This window comes from Pristis pectinata, chromosome 9, assembly GCF_009764475.1.
Source record: "Pristis pectinata isolate sPriPec2 chromosome 9, sPriPec2.1.pri, whole genome shotgun sequence".
Classification (NCBI taxonomy): Eukaryota; Metazoa; Chordata; class Chondrichthyes; order Rhinopristiformes; family Pristidae; genus Pristis; species Pristis pectinata.
This window is the reverse complement of record NC_067413.1, coordinates 79,816,123-79,835,896: the sequence shown is the minus strand read 5'-3', so window position 1 is coordinate 79,835,896 and position 19,774 is coordinate 79,816,123. Positions and strand designations below refer to the sequence as shown.

Genomic DNA, 19,774 nt, shown 5'->3' with positions numbered 1-19,774 from the left:
CATTATAAGAGGACTCAATAACTGAAATGGTCAGCTTTACTGCAATTGCAGAGTAGAGTTCCACATGGCACTCTGCTTCACTGGTACAGGGTAAGGAACTGGTGCAAACATTTTCCATGGGAGAGAGGGAAACCTGAAGTTGTGGTGTTTGGTCCAGCAAGGAAGATAATCATGCTGTATTTAGAGTTTTAGGAGCTAAGGAACAATTTAATAAGTAGGACCTTGAAGGAAATAAGGCTAAATGTGAGCTGGACAAATGGTCCAAGAGGGAAGAGTTCAGATTCCTGGGGCTTTGGAAAAAAGGGACTGTTAAATTGGGATGGATTCCATCTTGAAGAAAAGTAAGTCTGGAATTTCCTGGAGCAGTAAATGAAGGCAGGTCCAACCTGCACAGTGCTGGATATTCCAATATTCATACATCCCACAGCAATGCTATGACAGCTGGGTATACTGGCTATCTCTGACTTTCACATACATTCAAAAAGTGTTTGAAATTCAGCATGCTATTTAAAAAAAATTACAGATTGTGAATTGTGCATCACCTGTCCCTTTCTCTTACCCATTCCATTCACTGAAATGAGTGATTGCCACAGGTTCAGCAGGCAGACTTCCCTGGCACAGAAGTTCACAATCTGCCACTGGACTTCATGATTTGTCTAATGTTGGCACACAGTCAGGAAATCACTGCAACAACCTCAAAGGAAGTTCAAGTTTCCTACATTCCTGACCTTCCTCATGGTTGCCAGGGAAAATGCCAGCAGTTACACATGTTACTGCTGGCACGTACCTTGAAAATCTGAATCACAAAAAATTGTAAGAGCTTATATAACCATGTAAAAAGAGAGTAACAGAAATAAATGTCAGTCCCACAGAGACAAAGACAGGAGAAATTATAATGGGGAATAGAGAATGATTGAGAAACTAAACAAATATTTTGCATTGGTCTGCACTGCAAAAGGTAGATTAAATATAACATAACTGGAGGGTCTGATGACAACTATAAAGTCATTAATATCATGAATAGGAAATTGCTGGAGAAATTAATTAGACCACAACCAGACAAATCCCCTGAGCCTGACAGGCCCAAGGTTCTAAAAGAGATGATCACGGATACAGCTGATGCTTAGTGTTTATCTTCCAATATTCTCTCACTTCTAGAATTACACCAGCAGATTGGAAATTAGCAAATGTAATGGCACAATTTTAAAAAGGTGGAAGAGAAAAATATAGGGAACTATAAACCAGGCAGCTTGATATCTATTGTTGCAAAATGCTGTAATTTTATCATTTAAGGACCTAGAAATTGGAACTTAGAATATCATAACATAATTCTGCAGTTAACATTGTTCAATAAAGGGAAAAAAAAACACGTTTGATGAATCTAATAAAGCTTTTGAGAATGTAACTGACGGGGGGCAGGGGGGGAGTCAGTGGATGCAAAATATCTGAATATTAAAGGTGGCGTCAGATTAAACACTTATATAAAACTAAGATTTCACGGGGTTAGAGGTTGGTTAATAAAAGACAAGTGTGATGCAATTCAGGTATCCGATCAATCAGAACTTGTAGCAAAAAGCAAAAAGCAATCCCTGATGGCTATCAAGATGATTATAACATTAGGTTTTTAAATACCCACCTCTTTTCAGGTGAACATCGAAGATATCTGTAGTGGCAACCAGTTTATTGAATGTCACGTTTGTGCCAGGGCTATTATTTCACAGGGCCTTGTGTTTGCCACATATAGTCAATTAATGTACCATTTACTACTGATCCAGTACCAACCTATGCAAAGGGCCTTTTAATTTCCTTTTGAACCATGGCCACGTATTACTTTCATATATAGAAGCTTAAGTGGAACTGTATCGTATGCTATACGAAAAATTGAATGATCAACAGGGCACAAATAAGAGATGATGAGCTCATCATCAAATAACCTCAGGAGTAAAACAGACAAATAAACATATATAATCACATGATACTTGAGAAAATGGATTTTTATCTAATTGTGATTAACCCTTTGAATAGGATCAAAATCAGACCAAGAACTATGACTCCAATCAACAGATTACTTGAAACACTGTGTTCGGATTTTGGGCTTTGTGGTCCAGGATCAAATGCAAATGCATCGTGATTGGTTTAAGAAATATACAAAGATTAGGCCTAACGTTTTCAACAAAATCAATCTTCAGTCACATCAATACGAGACCCTGACGAATGACATTTCAAGAGTGATTCCTACACCGCTGCTCTTTGTTCCGGTTGTGATCTTATAATTTGGTCAAGTTAGAAAAAATAAATCACATTTTCTTGTGGTGATTTTTGATTCTTATTTACCTATGGAAGAGAATCACAAATCTTTGGATTTCTGTGGTCTAAACATTATTCCAATGATTGCACAAATGGCTCTCCCAGATTGCCAAAATGTGCCAACCTTCACCAGGCCAGAAGCCAGAAGAGGCTGTAAACATCTATAGATCTACTCCATATGCAAGAGTTTAGTGGTTATGTGAACCACATTTTTTGTTACAATAGCAATACATAGCTGTGACTTTCAATTTTTTGAAGGAAAACTTCCATAATAAAAAAATGTTCCACACAAGCTTATCCTCTACTGTGTGACCATTTGCAGAAATCTCACGTATACAAAATTTGTTAACCAGATAGAGATTTAGCTTAAATTTCTTAGTTTTTAACCATAACTAAGAAAACTCCCTGACCTACTTCAAAAATTACTTCATTTATTTATACAAATAAAGCTCTGTGTTGACAACATGTTTCTAATGTTAGTCTTGAATTTTGCTTTGAGAATTCAGCTTTTAAAATGTGGATATTGTGCTCTGATTAATCACATTTGGTTGGTGGACACATATTGGAATAACTCAGTGACATGACTGGGTAACTCAGAGTGGGACAGGGTGAGAGAGGAAAATACAGATTAGTAAAAATGCAAGTGATACTGGATGACTTTGATGACACTGAATTTAAAGATACTATTTACTGTTATTTCCAATTTAATTGCAATTGTAGAAAACAACAGTTACCACATTAATGGAAAGTGTTTTTAAAAAGCAAAAATATCTTATGTTGCCAAACAATAATAATCAACCCACCCTAAGCAGTACCAAAATAAAAGTTAAAAAAATCAAATCCTGGATATGGATAAGTTAATGAAAGCAGCAAAAATAAACTTTGCATTTGCTGCTGGCAGTGAATTACAATAAATAGCTCCTTTGGTCCAAAGAACGGAATCAAACTTTGCTAATACCTCAGCTAATTAGTCTCCAGCTAAAACTGGAACTAAATTAACGAGAAGCAAATTGAAATCTTCAAATCTATCATAGAATCATAGAACAGTATAGCACAATACAGACCCTTCGGCCCACAATGTTGTGCAGACCTTTAAACCTACTATCATAAGTGGAGTTGCTTTGTCCCATGGCATAAGAGTTCAGTTAATGTTATACACAATTATTTAATAAGTAATTTTCAGTTAGTGTACCTGTTTCCTCATCATATCAGTAGCCTGCATCAGGTAACGAGGAGGTAACCCATGACATCTTGCAAGAATTATTGCCTGTTCCAAAGTGACACTCAATGTACATCTGGAAGAGATGAGAAACATGAAGTCACAAATCGTTCCTTTGGGTTAGACACATTTTTCAGATAAGCAGGACTTCATTATTGGTTGCCAACACTAAATGTCTAAATTGGTAGTAGCTGCGTATTATACCATGCTTTGAAATTCAGGAATAGACTAAAATGCACAGCTGCTACCATGTTGCGCATTTAGCACAAGCAATTGAGGAGAAGTTTCTGTTTACACTGTCCTCAAAATGTAAATCTTTCCAAAAACCACACTGAAGTTTTAAAAATAAGCAACACTGTAATTTTGAAAATTTCCCACTTTTAAAATCTTCATTTCGTTTGTTTTGGTTCCAAGTTGAAACTACTGTAATTGTAATTTGTGTCCCTGCCATCAGGAGAGCTTGGCAGGAGATGGCTGGGATCAGAAGCAGAATCAGAACTAGGTTTATTATCACTGACATATGTTGTGAAATTTGTTGTTTTGTGGCAGCAGTACAGTGCAAGACATAAAAATTACTATAAGTTACAAAAATAAATGAATAGTGCAAAAGAGGAATAACGAGGGAGGGTTCATGGACTGTTCAGAAATCTGATGGCAGAGGGGAAGAAACTGTTCCTGAAACGTTGAGTTTGGGTCTTCAGGCTCCTGTACCTCCTCCCCGATGGTAGTAACGTGAAGAGGGCATGTTCTGGATGGTGAGGGTCTTTAATGATGGATGCAGCCTTCTTGAGGCACCGCCTCTTGAAGATACCCTCGATGGCGGGGAGGGTTGTGCCTGCGTTGGAGCTGGCTGAGTCTACAACCCTCTGCAGCCTCTTTCGATCCGGCACATTGGAGCCTCCATACCAGACGGTGAACAACTAGTCAGAATGCTCTCCACCGTACATCTGCAAAATAACTCCCATACAATGGAGCAATGTTCCAAGAGTTTTATGATTTGACCAGGTATGGCAAGAAGAGGTGTGTAAAGCCACCTCGGAGATCTCTCTCCTGAAAATACTTAATCTCTTACATTCCTCACAAATCAATCCCTCTCCAACATCACCTGCATCCTCTTTCCACCATATTCCAGCACCATCTCCATACAGAGGTTAAGCATTCAATGGAAACAAATGACAAAGTCTATTATCCTTTATATTCTCCATTTAAGCAAAGGTTGCCATGAACAGGAGGAAGGACTGGAAAGTGATGCCAATGAGGTCAGTGTCCCACCAAACATGAGGTAACAATACTGAGAATGATAGTAGGCAGAGGGTCTACAGAACCCCAAAGAGCTGAGTGGGATGTGAAACCTTTTCAAGCTTGCCCTTCAATGTTTTATTTTTGTTTCAGCATCCAACTAAGTTCCTCAGCAGTGAACAATCATAGCACTGCATCAATAAGAAGGTATGACACCTCATCTTTAAAGTCTCACTATCCATGTTTTGTCTTTGCAGGATATTGAAAGAGGTTTGAGGTGTCCCCAGAGAGAAAAAAAGCAGATGAAGCAGGAGGAGCTGGAGAGGATGCTGGCGAGAGAACTAAAAATGGAGGGAAGACAGGCAAGTGTAGACAGAAGGGTTGGATCAAAAAATAGTAAAGATTTACATGATATATCACTGCACTTCACACCTCATAACACTGTGAGGGATCAAAACATTGGTATACAAGGATACCTGTCAAATAGTGATAGACTAGGTACCAGCAGGCTACAGTCTGGAAGGAGATACTGGGGTTCAGATGTTGGGGCATGCCAGAGGACCATCCAGACATTTGTATTGCCCTGCAGGAATGAGATGAATATTATGATTCAGATGGCTAATAACAAGGCTGATGTGGACACACACAGATAGCAAGAGTGATGCCAAGCCTGTCTGATAGAATACAGAAGATAAGGAGCATGGGACACACCATCTTTATGTTCTTGCAACAGATTATGTTGAGCCAGAATGCCATAACTGGCTTCTTGTAAGCCACAAGCACTTCTTGCAAACTCTCAAGGTCAACCCCCTCACCCAGTGCCTACTGGAACAGGCGACAGTGCAGTGGAGACACAGGAGGAGGCAACACAAAGTCGGATGCATCCATGTACTCTCATCCAATCTAACTAGGCATCTGCACTCTGGTACACGGCAGCAGTATTTGCTCTAATGGAACAGCAACATGCCACCAAGGAGGAGCTGTATGTCCTTATGGAGCAGAGAAATGCCATATTGGAGATGCCATGGTGGAGTTATGGATAGTGAGGAAGGTAGTCAAAGGATGCAGAAGGATATAGATAAGTTAGAAATTAGGGCAGAGAAATGGCAGGTGGAGCTTAAGCTGGACAGTTGTGAGGTGATGCATTTTGGGAGGTCAATTGCAAAAGGAAAGTACACAATAAATGGTAGGACCCTTAGGAGCAATGATGTACAGTGGGATCTTGGGGTGCAAGTCCATAGCTCCCTGAAAGTGGCAACACAACTAGACAGGGTGGTAAAGAAGGCATATGGCATACTTGCCTTCATCAGTTGGAGTGTTGAGTATAAATTGGCAAATTGGTTTATTATTGTCACATGTACTGAGGTACAGTTAAAAACTTGTTTTGCCTGCCGTCCATACAGATCATTTCATTATAACAGTGCATTGAGGTAATACAAGGGAAAATAACAGAATGCAGAAGAAATTGTTACAGTTACAGAGAAAGTGCAATACAGGTGGACAATAAGGTGCAAGGGCATAACGAGGTAGATTGTGAGGTCAAGAGTCCTTCGTGTCATACTAGAGGACCATTCAGCAGTCTTATAACAGCGGGATAGAAGCTGTCCTTGAGCCTGGTGGTATGTGCTTTCGGGCTTTTGTATCTTCTGCCAAATGGGAGAAAGAGAGAATGTCCAGGGTGGGTGGGGTCTTTGGTTATCTTTACTGCTTTACCGAGGCAGCAAGAAGTGTAGACAGGGTCCATGCAGGGGAAGCTGGTTTCCGTGAGCTGTGTCCACAACTCTCTGCAGTTTCTTGCCGTCACAGGCAGAGCAGTTGCTATACCAAGCCATGATGATCGGGATAGGATGGTTTCGATGGTGCATCGATAAAAATTGGTGAGGATCAAGGGGTCATGCCAAATTTCTTTACGCTCCTGAAGAAGTAGAGGCACTGATGAGCTTTCTTGGCCATGGCATCTCTGTGGTTGGATCAGGACAGGGTATTGCTGATGTCCACTCCTTGGAACTTGAAGCTCTAAGCCTCTTGACCTCAGCACTGTTGATGTAAGCAGGAGCATGTGCATCGGCCCCTTTCCTGAAGTCAATGACCAGCTCTTTTGTTTTTCTGACATTGAGGGAAAGGTGGTTGTCATGACACCATGTCACTGGGTTCTCTATCTCCTTCCTGTACTCTGACTCATTCTTATTTAAGATTTGGCCCACTACAGTGGTGTCATCTGCAAACTTGTAGATGGAGTTAGAGCAGAATCTGGCCACACAGTCATGAGTGTATAGGAAGTAGAGTAGGGGGCTGAGGATACAGCCTTGTGGAGCACCAGTGTTGAGAATAATTGTGCTGGAGGTGTTGCCGCCTATCCTTACTGATTGCAGTCTGTTGGTCAGGAAATCAAGGATCCAGTTGGAAAGGGAGGTGTTGAGTCCCAGGTTCAGGAGTCTGGAGATGAGTTTGCTTGGAATTATGGTGTTGAAGTTGAAGCTGTAGTCAATAAACAATAGTCTAACATAGGTGTCTTTACTGTCCAGTTGCTCCAGAGATGAGTGTAGGGCCAGGGAGATGGTATCTTGGGAGACCTGTTTTGGCAGTAGGCAAATTACAGTGGGTCAAGGTTGTCAGGGAGGCTGGAGTTAATGCATGCCATGACCAGCCTCTCAAAGCACTTCATGATGGTCAATGTTAGAGCCACTGGGCAACAATTATTAAGGCTGATTACCTTATTTTTCTTAGGTACCGGGATGACAGTGGTCTTCTTAAAGCAGGTGGGAACCGCAGGAAGTCATGTTGCAGCTGTATAAAACTTTAGTCAGGACTCATTTGGAGTATTATGTCCATTTCTGGTCCCTGCATTACAGGAGGGATGTGAAGGTTTGGAGAGGGTGCAGAAGAGATTCATCAGGATGTTGCCTGGATTAGAGAGTATTAGTTAAAAGGAGAGGTTGGACAAACTCAGATTGTTTTCTCTAGAGCATCAGAGGATGTGTGTGTGTGTGTGTGTGTGTGTGTGTGTGTGTGTGTGTGTGTGTGTGTGTGTGTGTGTGTGTGTGTGTGTGTGTGTGTGTGTGTGGGTGGTGCGGGGAGGGGGGTGACATGATAGAAGAATCTAAAATTGTGAGAGGAACAGACTGGGTGCACAGTCGGAGTCTTTTTCCCGGGGTGGAAATATCAAATACTAAAGAGCATAACTTCAAAGTGAGAGAGGGAAAAGTTTAAAGGAGATTTATGAGGCAAGATTTTTTTTACACACAGAGAGTAGTCAGAAGGATTTAGACAGGTACACGAATGGCAGAGAATAGTGGGATGTAGATCATGTGCAGGCAGATAGGATTAGTTTTGACTGGCATCAAGGTCGGCACAGACACAGTGGGCCAAAGCACCTGTTCCTGTGCTGTACCATTCCGTGTTCTATGATCTGCCACCACTTGGATGTTGAGGACAAGATCCAGGCTTTTGATTAGAGCTCTTATGAATGAATGAGAGCAGTCCATTGCTGCCTGCATTTGTGGGAAAACAGCAAAGCTGGCAAATACCTTACATGAATCTCTTCCTCACCAACATTAAATTAGTTAAAGCCATTCCTCCATGACAACAGTACCTCTGTGACCTCTTTATTGCAGTAACAAACAGCAAAGTTGGAGACATGGCAGAGATATGCTGCAGCCATTTGAATTGATCCTGTGGTGGGGACATTGTCAGTCAAGGTGAGTTTTATCTTGATGGAGAAAGCTGTCCTGGCAGAAGAGTATAATGTAAAGTCTTCCTCATGTAGGTTACATATCTTTGTTATGATTGTCTTTGAAAACCTAAGCTTGTGAAGACATAGTTCTACAGAGAGGATATGGTGTCTCTGAAGATTCTCTGGGAATAGGGTCATCTTTGATGGGCATGTGTGCACCTCCTGGAGTAAGAAACCTATTTCACCCTGCATGATCAATCATCACAGTATTGATTCCTCCAACAACAGATAACATCCATTGACGTGACTGCTGAGGCCCCTTTTGTGTGAGTATCTGTGATGTCAAATGCAAGAAAAGTCACTTACTGTGAATTTCAGCAGTCCCTGGGCTTTTGAAGATACTTAAGCAGCCTAAAGTGATTTCTGAAGTCAAGTGCTTCAAAATTAGTGGTGACCCTTTGAATCATAAACAAAACTGCAAAGTAGCATGATGGATTCACATTTAAACTATGAGTGCGTCTTGAAAGTGCCCAGAAGGCTCAATACGTGATGTTAGAGCAACAAAAGGAAATCGTGCATATTGATGATCTCATCAGCTTCTCTAATCACATCTGGAAATCATTTCCTGTGTAACAATGAATAGCATATGGAAGCCCACAAACCCGTTTCTCAATCACGATCGTGATTTCTAATGGAATATTGGTGTAATCCATTGGAATACAGTATTAAATGTCTCTTATGCTCAATTTGAACAAACAAGATGAGTGTTAAGGAGTGGAAGTTCTGGGCGACAAAGTCTGTGTCCAAGGTTTTTCAATTGAAGCAACAGTGAGGCCATTAACCCTCAATGTTATTCAATAGACAATTGGACTTCATACTCCTGCAACCACATACATGCATCTAAATTGCCAAAAATAGGAAATTACTGAACAAGATGCTCTTCCTGAAGACATACTTCAACAGTATCCCATCCAGAGATCTGGTATTTAAATACACAAAGGATGTTAAGTTGCAGTACTTACTCTCTTGATTCCTTTGAAATAAATCCTCCCCTGCATATTTGCTGATGGAGTAGAAGAACCAAATATATTCACCCCCATTAACTGAAGTACTGTGGTATAAATGCTGGACTTCAGGAGGTATATCATAATTCAATAACAGGAAAAAGATTACGTTTTTTTTATAATTAATGCTAAAACTAGCATGCAACTTCTCAGAAAGTACTTAAATATTCAATGATTTTTTTTCGTTAAATGATGTCATTAACTTCAGCTTCTTTCAAGCTTTGTTAAAAGTTACTTCCACACACAAAAGAAATCACCTTTACTTAAGATCAAGCTTCCAGTCACTATATTCTTCAGTATTATGTTCAGGAGCCTAAGACTCAACTTTGTTCAACCTGCAGCCACCTTTATCACAGACCCTGAATCCATCAATGTCACTACCTCTTAACTTCAAGTGCAGCGTGACATCTCTGTTTAATGTTGCATTCAGTCATTTCCTCCAGTTCCTTTCCCAGCAATGCTCAAAATCTGTTTTCACTTCTTAAGTGCACTGGGGCATTTTTTGTTTGTAGTTGTTTCTTGTGTCATATAAATTACACATTTGTACATGAAAATAAAGCTTATTTGTACTACATGTTTGAAGCAAACCAGTCTTGGCAGCAAGCTTTCAAATTTCTTCTTTTAACTTACAGAGACTATGTTTTTCATTGGTTCTATTTCACTGAATCAGTTACACTGACTCTCAAATTACTCTCTCAAATTACTTCTCAATTACACAGTATCAAATCCAAGTCATTTGATCACAACCACAGTGCAAAAATCTAATTTTCTTTTTTGACTCCTAATTATATATCTTCATAATAATTAAATTAACTTTCTTCTTTTTAGTGTGAATACAATCCTAATTAATCAGGAATTAACAATTTATCTCTGAAGGGCTCGATGCAAGTAAGAGTGGAAGAAGTTTGTTCTCTGCCAGACAGCGTAATAATATTGACAACTCTCATCAAAAGAGAAGAGGTGTAATATTCATTCAAACAATTTACAATTAAGGATACCACAACAAAATTGGATAGACATTCAATAAAATACAGTGCACTTGAAGTTGGAGCTGATAAACCACTTGAAGTTATTTATATTGATCTTTTGAATTCTATTTCTCCACAGAATAAATACAAACAGATAACCAAGCAAAACTGTTACCCATATTCATTTAATGTTGAAAAGGGGGACCAGAAAAAAAGTCCTGGCTAGTTTATAAGGAACACAGGAAGCCAAGTTCCAGTGAATGAAAGGAATTCAGGAAACCTGGTAGGTTTTAACAAACACTTGATTTAAAAGGGCTTGGAAATTAACTAAAACACCTTCAGGTTTAGTAAAACAGTAAGTAATCTAATCTCAGTATAAAGTGTAATTTTTCTGTTTGTTGAATTATCCAATAACTAAAGGCAAGGCAGGAGCCTCAGACGAATGCGATGCACATCTCGTGCCATGTAGGACCACTGTGTGTCCTCGACACCACAATGCAGGAAGTGTCATCAGTTGGAAGAGCTTGAGAGTCAGCTTTTGGAGCTTGAGCAACAGCTGGTGTCTCTACTGTCCATCCACAAGGCTGCAAGTTTTGTAAATAACATCTTTAAGAGAGTACAGGCTGAGTGGAAATCGGTAACTGCCAGACAAAAAGAACTCATGGGTAGTGCAGGAGACACCGAAGAGCATCTTTGTCTCTACTCAATATTCAGTCCTGTCTACTGATGAGGGAGAGTTTTTTTCTGCATGGCTCAGCTGCATATGGAGGAAGAGAAAAGTCAATAGAACAACAGTTATAAGGATTTTTTAGTCTGAGGAGTAAGACGGGCAATTCTGTGACTGCAGAAGTGATTCCAGGATGGTATGTCGCCTTCCTGGTGCCAGGGTTAAGGATGTAACTGAGCAGCTGCAAAAAAATTCTTTCCAGGAGGTGAACAGCCTGAGCTCATGATCCACATCAGTACCAGTGACAATAGCAGAAAAAGGGATGATGTCCAGCAAGTATACTTTTAAATGGTTAGAAAAAGATTATGAAGCAAGACCTCAAAAGATAGTTATCACCAGATTACTGTTGGTGTCATAGATGAATGACTACAAAATTAGGAAATAGGCACAGATAAATTAATCTAAGCCCTCCTTTACGGTGGGCCTTTACAGTGGAGATGTTTCAGCTACATTGCACATGCATTCCTATAAGGGAGAACAGGAAAATTAAAGGCAGTGCTCCTCAGATGACCAAGAAAAGCTAAAATAGAGCAGAAAAGAAAGGATATTACTGAGACCAGGATGTTAACACGAGAAAGAACAATGCTGATTGCAGGAAGTACAGAGAAAATAAGAGAGGGAAAGAGAGAGCATGGGAAAAGACTGGCAGTAAAGATAACAGGGAATCCAAAAGATTCCACAGTCATGTGATCATTAAAAGCATTGTAGAAGAAGAGGAGGGACAACTAGACACAATAAAGTACATTTACTTATGGAGACAGAAAACGTGGTAGAGGTAATAAATGAGTAATTTATAGCGGTCTTCACCAAGGAATAAGATTTGCTGGCGTTTCAGAAAAGAAGATGAAATTGAAATCCTGAATTGATTAAAAATCGATAAAGAGGAGTTATTAGGAAGAGCTTAAAATAGACAAATAACCAGGTCCAGACAGAGTGCATCTAGGTTGCTGAGGGAAGTGCGAGAGGAAACTGCAGCAGCGCTGGCCATCATCTTCAAAATATCTATGGACTCAGGACTGGAAAACTGCAAATGGTGCACCCTTTTTCAAAAAAGTGTGCAAGGATAAATCCAGTCATAAATACAGACCAGTCAGTTTTAACCTTGGTAGTGAGATATTTTCCAGAAACAATAACCAATCACTTGGACAATTGTGGATTGATTTGAGAAAGCCAGCATGAATTTCTCAAAGATAAAGCCTGGCTTACTAATTTGATAAACTTGTTTGACGATGTAACAGAGAAGGTCAAAGGGGGAAATGCAGTTGACATAGTTTATATGTTCCAAAAGACATTAGATAAAGTGCCACATAATAGGCTTGTATCAAGACAGAAGGCTGTGAAATAACAAGTGCTGCAGTGAAGTATAGCTAAGTAGGAGAAAACAGAAAATAGTAATGAAAGATTATATTTCAGATTGGAGGGAAGTAGCATATGCCAGGAATTAGTACTAGGACCACTGCTTTTCTTTATATTATAATTTGGATGGGTGCACAGGTCACAACTTCCAAATCTGCAAATGACACAAAACTTAAAGATTCAGTGAATTGTGACAAGAATATTAATAGACTTCAAGGAGATACTGCTGGGCTGGTGGAATGGATAGTGGCAGATTAAACTCAATGCTGAGAAATATTTTGGTAGGAAGACTTAGAAGATGTAATATAAACAACACGGCATAATTCTAAAAGGGGTCAAAGAATAGGGAGATCTGGATAATGTTTAAAGTGGCAGGGCAGGTTGAGAAAGTGGTTAAAAAGCAAACAGGAACCTAGGCTTTACAGAGATAGAGTACAAAAGCAAGACAATTGTGCTGAACCTTTATAAATACTGGAGTATTTTATCCAATTCTGGCCACTATACTTTAAGAAAGATGTGAAGATCTGAGACAGGGTGCACAAGATATTTATCAAAATGATTCCAGGGACAAAAGTCATTTTGTAGGACTAGAGAAGCAGGAATTATTCTTCTTGGAAAAGAGGAGGTGGCGAGGATCTGACAAAGGTACTTAAAATCATGAAGGGTATAAACTGGGCAGATGATGAGATGTTGCATGTAGAATGAAGCAATTTGTAAAAGAACAAAAAGTGAAGGGAGGAATATTTTTTTAAATTCTCTGCTAGGTGTAGTGATGGAGGCAAATTCATTTGTAGCATTCAAAAATTAGTTAAGTAACTGAACGGAAAGATTTCGTAGTTCATTGGGGAGTGGGCAGAGGAATTGAGCCAGTATGGACTTAACAGACATAGAGCCTCCTTCCATACAATGCCATTGTGTGATTCTGAAATGCAACATTTATCATGCAAGTTGCTGCTAACTAAGTTCTGATCTACAGATAAATCGCTTCTTGTTTACAAAGTGCCAGTTCATCTAATCTCTGGTGGGCTAGGTTTCGTTTGGCAGCTAATTTCTATTTCAGGGATTAAATGGTTCACTCTTGTCTAATTTATTTTGGAATGTAATATCTCTTTACAGGTAAAGAGAAAAAAAATCACAATATATAACTATATAGGAAGTATCTGTCAGAGAACAGAATCAATTCAAACAATTTTCATATCAGGGCATTACAAGATTGGCATCTTCATGAAAAGCAAAGCAATTTGTATTGGCTTTCACTGAATTAATTCCAGTGTGCTCAGAATCATAACACTTATTTTGCTTGCATTTCTCATTGAAATTTAGTTCCCAATCATATCTTGGGAGTTTATGACACATTGCTCCATCCTCTTTGCAAGTAGAAATTTTAATGCTCCACACTTGGTGTATAATTTTCCTGTTCTTATCTCATTAAAATAAATAAAGGTGAATATGTTGATGAGTTTCGATGCAAGTTGTATCATGTGCATACTTTCCAGCAAAAAGCAAATTCAGAGAAATAATTTTTCATCAAAAGGATTACAATTTCCAGCAATTTTAATACAATAACCCAAAATGTTTAAACATTACATAAGGAAATATGCATCCCTTTCCAATACTTCTATTTCTTAAAATTCCACATAAATATTCAGTCTACTTTAGGTACCCTGAGTCAGTGGGAATGGTAACACTCAGATTCAATCCATAATCAACCATTAGCCAATAAAATTAACTGCCTTACTACCCCAACAGAGGAATGGGCTGCAATAATGATGATGCTATATATGGCAGAATGAAGGTGAATGGGTTACACCTCTGGCAATCAAACTTTATTATTGCGGTGCTGTAAATGATATTGATTTTGCGTACATTGTTTCTCTGTAACTAACATCTGCTTCATTTTTCTGTCGAAGTTACATGATTTTATTGATAGAGTATACAATAGCTTCTGTCACTAGTCTGTTTCCTACACTCTTCAGTAAATTGGCCTTGCTGCTATACAACAGACAGTTTGCTGTGACCACAGGCATACACGCAGTTGCCTCAAACTCAGTCATTGACAATGTTCTCACTTGATTTTTAAAATGAATAGTAGCAACCCTGACCAAATAGGCTTGGATCACAACTGCCACATGTTCTCTCAGTTTGGACAGATGAAGTGCTGTGACTTTCCTTATTCTAGTCTGATTGGCTTTAATACACATTTCCAATGCTTGTAGCCTGTAACTACTTTTGAAAACATTGCCTTTGGAATTGGATTATATGGCCCTTTTTATTTGCAGCACACAAAATGAAAATGGTGTTTGTTACTACTTCTTGGTCAGATCATTAACATTGGGATGGCACTTCCTGTATGAGTCACCAATGCAATCCGGTGTGATTTCTGAATCAGAGCCACAGGAAATTATGTCATTCCCTGTGGGAGTATTACAGGGAACCTTGTACCATCACAAGGCAATTCCAAAACTATACAGTTATAGCCTCACAGTGCTGAAGAGAGACAATTGTGGGTAAGTCAAAAACTTATTTAAATTCTCAAGCTAATCCATTTCTAGTCTCCCCAATACCCCCCACACTGAAATGTCCACCAACACCCATTGTGCTAACCTTCACTCCCTGAAGAAACTCCCACCCCCAATGTACGCCACCCTGCTTTGTAATGCTGAACCCCCCCCATCTCAATCTCTCTCCCCTCCTCCTTCAAACGTGATAGCAGCCTGCCCACTTTCTCTCCTTCTGAAGTTCCTGCTGGCCTTCCCAGTTTCAACCTACCCACCCACTCCTGCACTGTGCTCCAATTTGTCAACCCACCAGTCCACACCCAAATCAAACTCTGGACCAACCTACCTGAGCTCAGCCTCAGGAGCAAAGGAATCGAGAGCCTCAGTCAGAACTAAGTATTAAAGTTCTCTGGCACAACCAAATGGTTGTTCTTTCACTATGTCTTCACCATTCTAGTACACCATTCCATTTCTAGGCATTTGTTTTAAAATTTAGTGCTCAAGCATATCTTTCCAAACTTTTTTTTAGCAAAGGTAATAAAAAATCTCAAAAGTATGTACAAACACATTTTTGTTTAGGAAGCAATTAAAATAGTATTTTAAACAATTTTTGTTATGCTTAGAATATTTCTATGAAATGAATTTCTTCATTACTTTAAAAAGCATTAATCCTCTAAAACTGACATTCTTATACCTACACTGCTTTCAACTTGAAAAGTTAATTGTTTCTAACTCCATGGCTGCTGAGCAACTCCAGCAATTTTGTTAATTTAGAATCTATCTAAACCAGCTACAACTGGTAAAAATCAAAGCAATTACAAAGTTTTCTAGTTGCCTGCAGTTCGTGGGCCAAATTATGTTGGTTATGGCTAGCACTCAGCTTCAACGAATTGACTGAAATAAATCCCAAGCTTACACAGACCAACAGTAAGTGCACACATATAGAGTGACAATCATTTTGCTGCATTGTTGGACTCCCTGTAGAGTCCAATGGCAATCCTGCCTCTGGAAATCCCTAGCATTACAGTGGGTTAGAATGAAGTCCCTGTGCACTTGAATGTGAATTCCTGATCCAGAGAATGGAAGGAGAAGTGCAAGTTAAGATACTATTTATTACTTGCTTTATTTCAATGTTTCAGTGTTTCCGTGTACTTTTAAATCATTTCATTTTTTAAAATTATTTAAAGGAATGACCTTAGATTTGAGTGTCCCTTTTATCAAAGGGCCCTATATGAATACAAAAAGCTCAAAGGCGTAGAAGGGCACGGAATCATAAAGAAACACAGTACGGAAATAGGCCCTTCAACCCACCAAGTCCACACTGACCATCAAGCACAAATTTTTACACCAATCCTACCCCTAACCCATTTTATCATTTTCTTCTCTCCACAATCCCATCAACTACCCCCGCCCCCCCCCCCCCACCCACACTGAGACTCTACCACTCACCTGCACTCCAGAGGCAATTTACAGTGGTTAATTAACCCAGAAGCTGTCACAGTTTAAGGACGTGGGAGGAAACTGGAGCATCTGGAGGAAACCCACATGGTTACAGGGGGAATGTTGAAAGCTCCACACAAGACAGCACCAGAGGTTGTTATCAAACCTGGTCCCTGGAGCTGTGAGACAGCAGATCACTGGATGTGCCACTGTGCCATCCTCATGACAGAAGATGAGGTTCCAGCTCTAGCTTTGCATTTTGTCAAAGGTCATTAGAGTGTTCTGTTGGCCTTGTTGTGCCTCAACAGATGCCTTCTGGATGCAGAGGTTCAACTTGATTGGCACAACCCAGGTAAATGCAGGTGGACAGGGACCCCAGGCAATGGGTTCAGGCGGGAGGCTGAATCCAACTCTATTCAGTCCAAAGTTTCCTACTTGGCATTAGTGAAAAGAAACTAAGAGCAGTTTGAGGTTAACAGTTAATGAGTACTTTCCATCTCAGGAATGAATATCAATGTGGTTTATCTGGTAATTTTCAATTTTAAAGGACAATGTAATATCTTGACATATAATTAATTTACATGTTGAGCTTTTCATCTGTCAGTGCAGTGTGAATATTCCAGACTATCTGTGAAGTTGTTACATCGTACAAAACAGCTATACCACATGACCTGCCTGTTTAATAGGATCACCGTATCAACATGCACACAAATACAGTGAGACTAGAATGTACATTTTTAAAGATGCACTACAGCCAGAAATGTGACTGGGGCCACAAATCAGATGTAATGATCCAAAATCCAATTTTCTGACATTTATAATCCTGTCATGCAAAGCTCCAGGTGATAAATATTTGATCATGAAATTTATCTCCTTGCCAAGTTTATTTTCCTACAGGTTATACTGCTTAGGCCATTTATGTGTTTGTATCTATTTACCTCCTCAGCTCCTTTGAACACTTACAGCTACAGATATCTTCCTGGTATATTTAATTTAATTGCTCACATGTCAAACACTGGAATAAAATTTATGACCATGCACTCAGAAATGGTACATATCAACTAATTATGTATACTGCAACAATTTACACATGGCATATTAATAGAGAAAGAATTAATTTACTAAAATACTATTCATACCATTCGATTTTATGCTGCAAATACTTCACTCCATTTTGCCTACATAAACAATTTAATTATTCATGACATTTCACATTTGAGGTTTGACCTCTATAACATTGGAAGATTACATCCATGGCTGCTTATAAATCATTGCTGCATAAAATGCAAGCCTACCAGGATGCTGTGGAACATTTTATGGTGCAAGTACGTCTAAGTAATATACCCTGAAAAAAATGAATGCATTCCAGATATAGTGAAACTGCCAGCTAGCCAGTGAGGAGGATTAATCCTGCAAGGACCAGTGTCTATCCTAAATATTTTTTAAATGATTAAGCTACCTTTACAGCACAGCTGTAGATATGGGATTGCAGTTTCGTTAAATGCAATAAAGTGTAGGCATTTTTTTTCTGATTCTGTATCAGAATAAAAGGACTGAGATCTGGTTAGCCTCTCCAAAGATGTGTTAAGGAGTACCTGTACAGAGGGCCCATGAAAAGTCTTGTTCACCAACCCAGGTCAGCTGAATTCAGCAGTATTTACTCCACACTCCTCTGATAATATCAGATAATTAATGAGCAATCATTCCCTTCCACACTATCTTTTCTTCCCATCCTTTCTTTCAAAATTCACAATCATCCTATTTGTTGTTTAATCCTTACTTACTTATAATGAAAGAAAAAGGCTGCCTAGTCATTGGGTCCATTGCTGGCTCTCAACAGAGCAATCCTACTGGTCCCGTCCCCCTTTTACTTTCCCTGTAACCCTACAACTCATTTTCTCTCGCTTACCCATCTTTGGGATGTGGGAGGAAACCAGAGTACCCAGTGGAAACTCACACAGTCATGGGGAGAACTTTCGAACTCAAGGTCCTTACTTCCCATCTTTCTCATTGCTTTAAAATCATTAACTTTCCCCAGTTCTGATGAAAGGTCACTGACCTGAAATGTTAACTGTTTCCCTCTTCATAGATGCTGCCTGACACGCTGTATATTTCTAGCATTTTCTGTTTCTTTTTTCAGATTTCAAACATCCACAGTATTTTGCGATTGTAGTTTTATTAAGCAGATCCAGAAAACAAAGAAAAATGACACCAACCAAATGATCAGGAAATATAAAAATAAATGTTTTCCTTACACAAATAAATAACATGAAAATTAAAACACGGACAGTATCGTCAAAGAGCAACATAAACTCATGAAGAATGAGAAGTAATAGAATGATTTAAAATCTATTCTGCTCTAGTTCTCTTGTTAGTAAAGAAATTGATTCTTCATTACGAAGCAAGGTTAAAAATATTAATATAATTGGAATAGAAAAGATGTAATAGTTCACAAACCAGCAGAACAAAGATAATAAAACCTCAAGTCTAGAAGGTATTTAACAGCACAAACTTAAAGAAACTAGCAAATTAGTATGGACATTTCTGGTGGGGACTGGTTGGTGGTTCTCTGGTTTTACATGGAGATAGATGGTATTTAGAACTGATACCTTTTTGGATTATTTTGTATAAGGAAGAATTTGACACAATAGCAACCTGATGGTATTGTTGTTCCACCTATGCTTCATACTAGCTTACTTCATCTCATCCTTTAGAAATCAGTTCGACCTTATTGACAAATTAAAGGATTTTCAATTCTGGTCAATATTTAGTTGTACCTTCCCAGACACAGCAGCAGACACAATATAACAAATGGCCTTCCCACATCTGGGCTAACAAAAGGAAAACATCAGAAAGTATTCACATTCCCCAGTATTTTCTCTGATACCATCTCATCAGAAAGGCCTGGTCAATATTCAGTTTGTGGTGTTACATTAATTATAGTCTGCTTGCAAAGCTGAATGCTAAAAATTCCATGGCATTATTTCAGTTAACATCAGTAATACAGAATTATAACAGCTCTTGTGGGACCTTGCCTTCTGCAACTTGATTGTGATATTTCCTATGTTAGAACAGTGAAGCCACTTCAAAAAGTTCTTCACTTGCTGTAAAGCACTTTGGGACAGCCTGCTGTCATGAAAGGGATTATATAAGCATGCAAAATAGTTTAGGAGTTGCAATAAAATCTTTCTAGGCTTTTTTTGGCACTCATTTCTTTCACAGTTCTACTACCTTGTTCATTCACCAAGACTCCTTAGACAGCACCTCCCAAACTCAGAAGCTC

General features: G+C 39.1%; 1 protein-coding gene across 4 annotated transcripts in view; it reads right to left on the bottom strand.

The window, feature by feature from the left end:
• Positions 1-19,774, bottom strand: part of prex2 (phosphatidylinositol-3,4,5-trisphosphate-dependent Rac exchange factor 2) — a 323,008-nt gene that overhangs the window by 33,755 nt on the left and 269,479 nt on the right. For all 4 annotated transcript variants that reach the window (XM_052023230.1, XM_052023227.1, XM_052023229.1 and 1 more), the window contains exon 38: positions 3,500-3,602. In XM_052023230.1, the coding sequence (XP_051879190.1) occupies positions 3,500-3,602 (103 nt within the window). The remainder of the gene's footprint in view (positions 1-3,499; positions 3,603-19,774) is intronic.